Source organism: Camelus bactrianus, chromosome 3 (assembly GCF_048773025.1).
Source record: "Camelus bactrianus isolate YW-2024 breed Bactrian camel chromosome 3, ASM4877302v1, whole genome shotgun sequence".
Lineage (NCBI taxonomy): Eukaryota > Metazoa > Chordata > Mammalia > Artiodactyla > Camelidae > Camelus > Camelus bactrianus.
The window spans coordinates 81,494,188-81,506,837 of record NC_133541.1 but is presented as its reverse complement, the minus strand read 5'-3'; the positions used below and the strand labels follow the sequence as shown (position 1 = coordinate 81,506,837).

The 12,650-nt window shown below is 38.9% G+C and overlaps 1 protein-coding gene across 1 annotated transcript in view; it reads right to left on the bottom strand.

Moving 5' to 3' along the window:
- Positions 1 to 429: 429 nt before the first annotated feature.
- LVRN (laeverin) overlaps positions 430 to 12,650 on the bottom strand; it is a 57,413-nt gene continuing 45,192 nt past the window's right edge. Inside the window, exons 16-20 of the mRNA XM_074360503.1 lie at positions 12,154 to 12,261; positions 11,168 to 11,335; positions 10,808 to 10,945; positions 5,896 to 5,971; positions 430 to 2,079 (exon numbers count right to left, since the gene is read on the bottom strand). Of these exons, the coding sequence (XP_074216604.1) occupies positions 1,939 to 2,079; positions 5,896 to 5,971; positions 10,808 to 10,945; positions 11,168 to 11,335; positions 12,154 to 12,261 (631 nt within the window). The 3' untranslated portion in view covers positions 430 to 1,938. The remainder of the gene's footprint in view (positions 2,080 to 5,895; positions 5,972 to 10,807; positions 10,946 to 11,167; positions 11,336 to 12,153; positions 12,262 to 12,650) is intronic.

Here is a 12,650-nt window from a genome sequence, read left to right as displayed (position 1 = left end):
TTGATTTTGGATAAACACTTTCGGTACTGTTTAATTACTATGGAAGCAAAGCTATAGCAGGACTTTAATTGTTGACCAATGGTCTAAGGAGCCCAGTGTGCTCCGTTGGTAGAATCAGCACTTGGCATCACCTGGTAACAGGCATCAGAGGTGCTGGGTGCGCCGAGTGTCAGCCTCCAAGTGCACTTGGTAGAATGAGAGCACAGGAGACTGGGATGATCAAAAATAGGGGACCGGGACAGCCAGGCAGAAGGAAGGTAGAGGTTACTGGAAAGGGAGAAAGAAGACAGGGGAGCCCAAAGGAGAGGGAGGGGAAAGCAGCAGAGAGGACCCTTGACATGGCTTTCTAAAGATAAGACTGATGGGAGGAAATACAGGAAGCACAGAACAAACGTGTAAGAAAACACAGGAAGAAATCACACATAACCATTTGAAGACATGGGGCTATTTTATTGCTTAAATTTTAAATTGCCAAATTTAAAGAAAAATCTCTCTGACCTATGATCAAAGGTCAAGTCTGAACAGACTGTGCTTTGATTTGTCCTCATGGCCAAGTCCCGTGGCCTCCCAGCCCCACTCAGGGAGTATCTTCTTGTGAAGTGAATATGGAAGTGAGCTTTGGTATTGCATTTTAATTTGTGGCTGCATTAACTTACACAAGACAGAGGGGGAAAAAAAGCGTTAGATCATATTAGTGCCTTGAGTTTATATAACATATTAAAGGCTTTTAATTGATATATTCCTTAAGCTTTACAATTTTACTTTGAGGTAGATAGGAGATCTGTAGTTTTTATTTCCATTCTATAAAAGCAAAATCAAAATTAAAACAAGAATTAAATTGTAAACACACAAAATCGAGTTGGATGATTTGCCTTAGCTGTCCTGATTAATTCAGGGGTGACAAAACTGAGCTAATTCCACACATTGTGATTGATGAAAAGGTTTAACGTTGTCCAAACTACAAGCAGCTTCAATCTGGCCAAATGAAACCACATTTCGAACTTAATGCCCTGAGTGCAAAGCTGTAAAGATCATGCTCTGGTTAGTCTTTTAGTTCTATTTCTATTTGACCATTTCCATTTGCGTTGGAAATTAGCCCATAATTGCTATTGTCTGTTGACATCATTATTTTTGCTGCTAAACTTTGGCTGAAAGAGTGTCCTTCCCACAGGTGATCTGCATAGTCAAGAGCTTTCAGGGCACAGCCTTGCTCTCCATCTGACCTCTGCAGCAGTGACCCTAAGGGCACTTCGTGGATCCTATAGTCCTGGGCCTCTCTGTGACACCTTAAAGTTCAGTAGCCAGTAAAGTGTGGCACGTGGAAGCAGGCACTGGGGAGAGGTGGGTGGGAAAGGAGAAGACACATTTCTTGCCTTTGGGGCACTTAACATGGCTCATACAATTGTCTGTTTCTTCTTTTTCAAACCTGCATGTCTTTGGCTTTTCTGTCTTCTAGCGATTGCTGCTTTTCTAGTCTCTGTTTCTTTATACTGTTGTGTTATTTGTACATTACTCTTTTAAATAAACCCTAGAGTATTGCAAATCGGTATTTCCCTCAGAGAAGAATGTGCTTATTTAGCCAATGATGTAATATTCCACTGGCCTTCACAACAGAAAAAGCAAGGCTCTCTAAGGTAAATTTGTTTTTACAAGGCATTTAAAGTAAATTACGTGGTTTATAGCCCAACGTGAAGCAAAATCTCCCCCAGAAATACAGCAATGTTGGCAAAATCCTCAGCCATCACTCAGCCTCCCCCTCTCACCCAGAGAGTGCCTCACAGCCAAGTGTGACAACATGGGGAGAACGGGACTCTGAGTAGTAAATGTGACTGAAATACAATCACAAAACGTGTGCTTTTCCAGACTCACAGGGGATTGGAGGATAACACTGTGAGCACATTATAATACGCCAGAGGAGTGCCGAGAGTCCCCGCTAAGTTAGGTGTTTTTCCGGAGCCACGCAGCTATCCTGGCATTTCGCTCTTTGCTTTTCAGATTGTCCTTCTTTATTGTCTGTAATTGGGCGTGAACTGTGAGTCTCTGGTGCTCCTCCAACATATGACTACAAAACTGCTGCAGCTGGAAGGACAAAGAGACAGTCAGTGCCATCGAACTTCTCACTCAGACACAGCAAGACAAGGTTCATGTCAATGACAGGCTCGTGCAAATGGGTGGTAACAGTTGGGATAAGTAGAAATGTGTCTATTTTACTCACTGCTCTATTCCCCAAAGCACATAGTACGTGCTCAGTAAACATTTACTGAATGCATATTAGATATACAAGACTTGTGGACAGCAATAGAGTGAGATCTATTATCTCAAAAGAAACTTTGCAGGGGGTGGAGGGGAGGGTGGACTATAGCTCAGTAGTAGAGTGCATGCTTAGCATGCTGGAGGTCCTGGGTTCAATCACCAGTACCTCTATTTAAAAAAAAAAAAAAGAAAGAAAGAAAAGAGAAAAAAAACTCAATAAAATAAAAAAATTTTAAATGAAAACAATGTATATATATAAAAGAAACTTTGCAACTTCCAAAGCCCAAAACTGGTACCCAATATCCATGTCTTCACAAATGTTATCCTTTATTTAAGAATGTTTATAGTGGATTCACCCATTGGCTGAATTTCTTCATGGAATCAGGTCATTCAGCTACTGGAACATCTGCTGCAATATTACATACAAGCCAGACCCCAAGTGATGAATAAGTTACATTCCAAAAGTCTATTGTGCTGTCATTGGATTAGAACTCAGAACACATATTACCATAAAATGATAGTGTACCCTACCGTCCCATGAAAGGTCACTTAAACCGTAATGTACTTGAAATTAAGTAGTAATAGGGCTGGCAAGCCTAACAACAATGCAAAAGAAAATTCTGCGAATTCTGCAATTCTGCGAAAAAGTAGGTTAAGGAACCAGGAACAAACCTCCCACGCTCTCCCACACCTGCCAGGCAGTGGGAGCCACAGGTCAGCCGCACCATTCTGGTCCTGTGCCCACGATCGTGTACCTACCGTGGGTGGGAGGGGAGCGCTGGCTTGTGGGACTGTGGGTGGGGCTTCACGAGTGCTTGAGAGCATGAGTGAAGCCAGGCTCCAGCAGGGGGCAGTATAAAGAGCAGAGTAAGAGATTCGGAGACTGTCTTAAGACTGTGCTGGTGTGGAGGGAAAAGGGATTCATGTGACTCTTTTCATTTTCTTTTTTAGTAATTATTTTCGTTATTATCATGGGAACTGATACACTCTAGTAGAACTATTGGACATTAATAGTTTTTTGACAAGGATATTCACAGTAGCTAATCTACTTGTTTTCGAAGTTGCAATAATTTAACCACTGCTAAATCCATTTTTTCATTTAAAAATTTAAAAAAGTTTTTTTATTGTATTTATGTTTTAATTGGAGATACCGAGGATTGAACATAGGATTTCGTGCATGCTAAGCATGTGCTCTACCAATGAGCATTTTTCCATTTTTTTAATGAACTATCAGTGAGTATAAAGTTTTGGAACTTTGAGGATTGCTTAAGTCATACAAACTTCATTCATTAAACACCAACAATAAAACTTTACTGGGTTCTGTAGGGACAGAGATGAACTACTGTACTTTTGAAGATATCAGCACAAACTCAATTTTGATCCTTGGAGCTTTTGTTCTGATATTTTTGGGTGTGCCCCTCACTCTGTCCAGGGAATCCCTGATAAAAACCCAAATAAAGGTAATTCTTTCAGGAATTTCCAGTTCTTTGTCCGTCTCCTAGTAACAGCTCCATAACTGTTTCTCCTTTTTTTGCTAAGGTCAAATTTCAGGCATTTACCACCTAAACATCTATTTGTTCACTTGCTGGGGTTGGGGAGTTGATTTTCCGTTCTTATTACACAGGCCATTTCTGATCTTATTAATATAGTTCTAGGCGCTGGTGTTTCATTTTCACTCATGTAATTTTCTTAAAAATTTTAATCAACATCAGCAAGACATAATCAGGTATAACTAACTGTATCCACTTAAAGTGTACAAGTCAGTGAGTTTTGACCACTGTATACGCCTGGAAAACCACAGCCACAATCAAGAAACAGGGTATTTCCATCACCCACAAAAAGTTCTTCAGGCCCTTTTGCAGTTCATCCCTCCCTCTGTCCCCCCAACCACTGACCTGCCTCTTGTCACTATAGATTAATTTGCATTTCCTAGAATGCGTCCAGTTTCTTTTATTCATCAGAACCATCTTGAGATTCATCCATGTTGCTACACGAACCTGTGCCCTTTTTTTTTTTTTTTTTTTTTTTTTTAATTGCGGGGTAGTAGTCCCTGTGTGGATATATTACGTTTTCCTTATCCATTCACCAACTGATGGACATTTGGATGGTTTCCAGTTCTCGCTAATGTGAATAAAGGTGCTATGAACACTCAAGCACAAGTCTTTGTGTGGATGTAGGTTTTCATTTCTCTTGAGTAAAAACTTAAAAAATAGACTTATTAGGTCCTATGTGTCTAGCGTTAAAAAAGACCAACCGACCAACCTGCCTGTGTCCAAACGTGGTTGTACCACTTTACATTCCCACCAGCAGGATAAGAGAGTCCCAGTTTCTTCCCGTCTTGGCCAGTGTTCGGTATTGTGAATCTTTCTAATTTTACCCATGCCACTGGGTGTGTAGAGGTTACATTTGTGTTTTATTCTTGTTTTACTTTGTGTGTGGCTTTTTTGCAGACATTTGCTCTTGCCTCAGTCTAATTTCTGGTTATACGATCCTTCTTTCCTTTCCAGAACTATCCCTCCCCTATTCCCGGTGCCTGTGGTTTGCATGGGGCGGGCACACGACTCAGGCCAGGCCAATCAGAGTTCGTCAGTTCTTCTGGACACGGTGATTGGTGCATGTGACTCAAGTCGAACCAGTCAGAGTCCTGTCTTCAGGTCCGGAAGTTGAGGCTGGGTGAGAAGGGGTTCCTCCCTCGGCCTCTGAGGGTGCGAAGGGTCACACAAGCCTGCAGCTGTGCTTAGCTTGATGTGGGGAAAGCCTGCCTAAGAGGAGGTTCAGCCTGAAGAAAGCAGAGCCTAGAAATGGCGAACCCCATGTGAGGTTCTCCAAGAGATATGTGACTAAATTAGGGTGTCGGTCCTCAGGGAGCTCATTATAGCCTCAGAGCACAGACATATTCACTCAGTGATTACAGTATAATGTGGTCGGCGCTATGATAAAGCTCTTCATAGGATGATTTGGGAGCTTGGAGGAGGAGAGTGTGTAAGTCAGTTAATCGAAACATTCCTAGACTATGTGGTAGGAGCAAGGTCTTGAAGGATGATGAGGAATTTTCCAGGCAAGGACAGGCAGGAGGTGGACACCCGAGATAGAAGGTAGAGAGTTTCTGAAATCTGGAGAATGTGCAATAACACAATAATTTAGGAAATTCTGTAAGTGGCACAGTATAGCTAGAGGAAGAGTGTGCCTGTCTCTCTTACCCTCTGACAGCTGGTTGTGAAGTGGGCACAAGTGAAGCTAGGGAGTAAGGCAAGGGCCGGATTATGAAGGGCCTCATGTGCCGAGGAAAAGATTTTTAAATTTCTTCTAAAAACAATGAGTTACGGAAGCTCTGGGGGCAAGGCAGCAAAGAGAGGAATGGGATGGAGGGAAGACCAGCCTGGGCCAGGGAGCCGGGGCCATAGTCTCCTGCAGTGATTTAGGTGAGAAAGGGTGAAGTCCAACCCTCCATGAACCAGAATGGTCTCTATTTCAGGAGCAAGATAGAATGAAGAAATATTTCCTGCACAGTGATAATAGCACCAGTGGAGCCCAGAATGTAACAATTCAGATAAGCATATTGTTTTTAATTTTAGCAAATTGAATTACACAAAAAATCATTTCTAAATTACCATTATAATTCACAATATCTGTAGTACTTACCTCTGTGATCTGTAAATCTGTGCTTATGGTTCTTCCTATTACATATACTAGAGAAACCAACAACTTTGTTCCAAACCTACAAAGCAACAAGATGCTAATCAGGGGTGGGAAATGTTTTGCAAGATAAAGCCACACAGCAGATAAATGCTGAGTACACAATCCCTATTATTCCTTCCTCCCAAATCTAAGCAAAATCACTTACGAACTAGGTTAGCTTCATCTTTTAATAGAAAAATCTTTTCTGTAGAAAAGCCTATTAGCGCAAAGAAATATTTGTAGTTACTGATTTGTGAAACACATAGTTCTAAAAGTTTTATTTAAATGTAAAAAGTTCTTAAAACAGTAACAACTTTTTAAAATCTTTTTACGTGCGATAGAATAGATGTCACATACCCCAGATTAAGAACATTATAAGAGAATAAGGAAATATTCAAAGTATGCCCCTTAAAAAAATGCAGTTAATAGACAACCAATTTCAGAAACTCTAAAATACTCTAAAAGCTTATTTGAAATTTTGTATTTGTATATGCTTTTTGGAAAGAGGATCCATGTCTTCAGAGATTCTCAAAATGTTGGTGCTCCCTGAAGGCTGAGTACTCTGGCCTTCTTTAAGCACCCTCAAATGGGTACCATAACTGAAATTTCCCCTTTAGCTTAGTGACCTCGAATATTCAACGAGAATGTCTGAAAACCAGCCATGAAGTGTTGCTGTGGAAAAACAGCAGATACATACCTGCTCAAAGCGTTGCTGTAGTTAAAAAAGTAAAGAAAGATTTTTGGATGCATTGAAAAAGAAAGAAAATTAAAATAGGGTTAATATAATGGGCTGAACAAGAAAGGGTTGAAAAACTACCATTCTGTCTTGGGGATAGTTGATAGTTAATACACACAATTGATTTACTTCAAAAATGTGCACTTGAATTTAAAAATTATAAGAGTTATTGTTGGCATAATATGCAGACAAAGGTGAGGGCATGTTTGCTTTTGTCCTTTTTAAGCTCCCAGCTGTAACTCAGGCTGCGTCTGCTTCAGCAAAGTGGAGGACAAGAGACAGTCTACATCTAATTCAGGCAAGCAAATCTGTTTCTATGGGGAAAGAGGAAATATTTCTTAGTGCTTCATTTTTGTTGGCCAGGTATAAAAAGCTTGGGAAATGACTCAAGAAATTTGACAGAATTGGCAAAGAAACTGAGTTCCAAATTAAAAAAAAAAAAAAAGTAGAAAACAGAAGAAAACTACCTACATTGCTAAACGTGTGATTTTTCTACCAGATATGGGAGAAAGATTACCCTAGAGGCAGGGCTGGGTTTGAGGTCATCTTGGGGAAACTTATAAATTGTAAAAATGGGGGAAAACATATAGTTAGAAGCATTGGTGTAGAGATTAAATGAGGTGATGTATGTTGAAGCCCCTATCAGGATGCCTGGCACAGTTCATTCCTTCTTGTTCTCAAAGGTTTCAAGAGGAGGTACTTTTGAGACAGATGATGTGTCGTTCAGACAACAATCTCTTTGAAATAGTACTGAACAAAAGGAAAGCAAGGCCTAAATGTTAATAGGCACATGATAACCAGGTGTTGGTCCGGCTCCAGTTCCAGATGAGAGGGCTGGAGAATTTAGGTTCTCATCTGTCTTTCTCTTGGAACAAGCGATCTCCTGGCAGAATGACATTTTTTTTACATCAGCATATACAGTACATAGTAGGACTACAGCTATTAGATGCTGGGCTAGATGCTAGATTTCCTTCTGAAGGGCTTCTTAAAGCTTTATGATGCTAACATATCCTGTGAATTTACAAAAGCGGAAGTTAAAATGGACAGTTTCCAAACTGGCTGGGCTACTTGTTCACAGAAGAGTTATCAGTGTCTTCCATGAATAATGTTCAGCAGAACATACTGGAAAAACACCAATTTCAAAGTTAACTTGCTAGTAATCAGTCACATTTTAGCAAATTCAGAATACATCCTTTTCACTTAAATCATATAAAATTTAATTTGTCATAGCATGTGTTTACTTATACTTTCATACCATCTTTATCATTTTATGAAGACTGGTGACATACAGATATTCATGCCAGATATAACTGTTTAATAAATGATAAGTAAATATTCTGATGTACAAAGAATAAAGTAAGCATTCCTGTGCCATTTTAAATGTATAGAACAGTTTAATTATTAATCTGAACTTTTATTTCCTCTTAACAACCTGTATATATTATCATTGTCTATTCAAAATCACTTGCAAAATTCAGCAAGACTGGTGACTAGAAATTGAATCCTAAAAATAAAAAAGGATTATTTGTAGAAAGGAAATTTATTTAAGTCTCAAAGACTTCTTTTAGCAGAATGTCCAAGAGGAGTGAACTGAGATGAACTTACCATTAACAGAGAAGGCATCTATTTTATGAGCATGGCATTTTGTCGATAAAAGATAAAAAAATTTAAGCCAGGGTTAATAGTGAATGCATATATAATTCTAAGAACTTCTTGGGGATAATGAAATACCCATTTAAAGTGTTCTTTTTTTTTTTTTTAAAGGAATTCCTTCTATATTCTTGTTTAATACACCTAGATCATTTACATAAGTTGCTAGACAATGGACTTTTTAGAGAGCGTTGCAAACATGTTCCTGCTCTCTAAAGGCAGAAAAAAATTCTTCTGAGGAATAAAAATTAAAGTACACTTAAATTAAGAGCAATCTTTCCCATGGGTTGTTCAAAGCCATTTGGAGGGCTTAATTACTTACATGTGCTGTGTATGGTATAAAAAGAGAGGAAAGATGAGCTGAGGGGCTGTTTTACCCCTTAGAACAGTGCAGCCCAGTTAAATTCTCTCAATGATAGAAATGTTCTCGACCTGAGCTGTCCAATATGGTAGCTACTGGCCACACTGAGCACTTAAAACAAGGTGAGCACAACTGAGGAACCGAATTTTAAATTTTATTTCACTGTAATTCATTTAAATTTAAATGGCCATATGTTAGCCAGTAGCTATCATGTTGAGCAATGCAGCCTTAGGTAATTTTTTAATCCAATGTCAACTGGTTCCATGTTAAACTATACTGGAGTCATCTGGGGGGCCAGTGAAAGGTATAGATTTTGCTCTCTATTCTGGCAGATTTTGATTTTCAAGGGGTAGGTGGGCTTGAGAGTCTTGAGGTGTATTAGCCACTCCAAGTGACTGCAAAGCTCTGCTATATTAGAAAGTGTCTGAGGTGCACTTAGGCTCACCTGTCTGAGTGTGGATGAGGTCTAGGACTGACAGGTGCCATGTCACCTTGAGCCACAACAACAATATGAACAATCCTTAACACATACAAGTGCACACCAAGGGCCAGGCACTACTGAGCACTGAGCCTGGGACGGCTGTGAAGCTGGGTCTCCCTCAGGGCCAGGCAGTGCATCAGAAGGAGCGGAGGTGCCAGCCTGTGGTGATTACAGGCTGGGTCCTCAGGCAGATCATCACACTTTTCTTAAAGAACTTGTTCTCTCATCATTTTAATTCCAGAATTGCTACTAGATTGTTCAGCAGGATGCTCTGGAAGAAGACAGTCAAGGAGTGTAGCTAAAGTGAACAACCTTGGGCACAATGATTCCAGGAGCAAGAAGGCAGATGGCTTCCAGTCCAGGCCACACCAGGCACATCAGACCGAGAAGGGGCAGGGGACAGAGCCTTTGATACAAGCTCCAGCGAGAGAGAACAGAGACTAACAGACAGACCTATGAGGCTGGAATGTCTGAAACCTCATGGAACAAGGGAACCTCTGTAAATAATTCTGATTTCTACCCAACTCCCAAATTCCCACTGTGAAGCTGGACCTGGAGAGGAGGGCACCACCTTGAATGAATTAATAAGCAAAAATGGAAGACACCATTTACCCCCAAGGCCTTAGGGATCCCAGGAAATTTAAGGAATTCATAAGACTCTCTGAAGCAAGGAGCCTAGAAAAATCATTTAAAACAAGAGATAAGGACTTTTTTTTTGACACTGAGTATTCTATGCATATTCCACTGATGAGCCAGAAGAATGTTACTATACAAATGAGCTCTTACCTACATATTTATAATTTTTTATTTAAAAACACATTTTTGTGTGTTATAAAAGTGTTCAATAAATGGCTATACAAGAAAAACATGCTATTATTCTGCTCTATAAGAGAATTATATTCACTTTCTTAAATATTTATAGTCTAAATATAGTTTCTGTTCCAAAGAGGTGAGCCTATTTACAAAACGTGTCTTCCAACTCTATAGGCATGTGGACTTCAACTGTTGACTACTTCATACCTGCCAACGCTCCAGTATGTGAGTAGTTGTAGGACAGATTATTCTAGGCTTTTAAGAATGTACGTTAAATACTGTTATAGAAAGAGCAGCTATCAAGGGCATGCTGTCTGATTTTTGTATTTCAATGGATATTTTACCAAACAGGCTGAGAAGTTAGTAGACTTAATCTTAAGAAGTTGAAGAATACAGAACCCAGATCTATAAAGGGTATCTGATAAATAAAAGGCACGGGCAACATCCAGGCTTATGTAGTAATGAGCGTTGCTGCTTCTTAAGGACACGGTGATGCACTTCACAAAATAAATGTGTGCATGCCGTACACTCACACCAAAAAGCATGACTTGCTCTAGTCTGTGTCTCTGAAGACAAGGTTCTTAGCAAGCGTAACGGGGAAACTGAGGTAGATAGGTATCCTGTGCAAATCTCTACTCACACAGAAAACCAAAACTGAGGTAAGTGACCTTATCTTCCATAACACTGCCAGTTTGTGGTGAGACTAAATGCACAAAAAACGATCATTTTTCTAGTCAATGCAAAGGACATTAGTGGAACTAGCCAGACTACAGTTGAGCCACTAGCACCAAACCAATGACCTAAATGAAAAAGACATCTCACATTTCCTTCTTACCTTTCAATCACGGCTTGCCAATTGTTGATTAAAAAGTCCTTTGCAATGTATCGCCCAACTTCAGATGCTGCCACAACTTCGATTATATTTGTTTCATTAAAAGAGAACAGAGATGTAGTGACGGCATACTCCATGTATCTGCAAAAGTGCATTTGGCAGAAAATAAGCATGGAAAAATTACTCAGTGGAAAAAGTTAATTTAAATAAATGGAGTTAAAATCCCATATGGTTCTAAGTTAGTGACACACAAATACGCTTTGTATTTATTCTTATATTAGTTCATTTCTGTTTTTCTCCCTTTGGTTTATCAATCGCATTCCTGTACCAGGAACCCTTTCCAGGTAAGTTGATAATAATCACCTGTTAAGTATCCATGGGTCCTTACTGCAGCTCATTGCATAAGCAAGTTGAATCCTTTCTTCTTCCTTTGTTTTATTATTGTAGATACTTAATAGAAAATCCCATTCTTTATCATTTCCCAAGGCAATGCCATAACACAAAATCACAGTTTTAATCGGATAAGGTATTCTGAAAGGTATAAGATGCAATGATACTTTTCATAGCAGTTAAGTCATATGTTTTTCTAGGTTGTCACATACTTAGAAGTATAAGCCTAGAAAAAACAATGTTTGCAATCTCAGATATAAATATCAAAAGTAGAATCTAGAAAAGCAATTGTGAAAACTGTTATTCACATTACTCTCTTGAGATCATCAAATTAGTTTAGCAGCTAAAGAGTTTTGAGGAAGAAGTAAGTTAGAATAATACAGTGTATGTTGATATCTTCATTTAGTTTCATATCTTATCACATTTCTAACAGTCCATCATAGGTGATACATTAATGGTAATATAATAACACCAAAATGACGGAGTCTTGGTCTCAGCTCTCAATGAGACTGCAAACTCGGAGAGAAAGATGCTGTGATGCACTTAAATGTACATAATAAGAATAAATAATCAGTACACCAGAAGTTGACACAACATTGTAAACTGATGATACTTCAATTTAAAAAAGTAAAAAAAAAAAAAAAAAAAGGAATAAATAATCGTAAGTAACAACCTAAGAAAGACTCAAAATAAGCACTGGTGAATAGGGAATGCTTTGGCGATGAGTTCCTGGGTGAGAATTCAATGTATAAATTCTAATCTATTGTTATTCACATACCTACATGAGATAACTGGTTGGCTTTTTTTTTTTTTAAGGATATTTGAAAAAAAAATAGTAAAAGAGAGAGATTAACCAAGTGAGAACAGAATGATCACTCCCAGAGTAAGAGCATCAAAAAGGTAGAGAAATTGGTGCCAAAACAGGCCAAAGAGCAGGACAATTACAATATTACTCTTACTCATTCTCTGGGTGGTTCATCCAGTTTCTGAAGAGCTCTCGTGACAGCTGAAGACAGTCCTCGAGACCCAACCAACATGCCGTTTCGAAAAGTTTTTCCAGTGATATTCTTGAAGGAAAAGTAAAAGAAAAACATTTATTTTTCATTACTACTTTTACTTGTTCTACCTCCAAGAATATGTGCTTCATGAAAAGATGGGTATTTAAAAACATCCTTCCAATAATATCAGGTTTGTTTAAAAAAAAATAGACTCTGTGGATGGCAACTGTATTTAAGGTTCAGAGAAATAATTGCTGAGAGGCTCTCAGGCACCAGCTCTAAGACTGGTATTTTTTGAAAGTAAGAAATGAATTACTGCCATCCTTCATCTCCCTCAAATACACATGAATGTACACATACTCCACATCTGTTATCAATTTATTTTCCCTCCTTTTATGATTTTAATTGCCTTATGGATTCAAAACACAACGACTTTAGTTTATCTGATCTAATACACT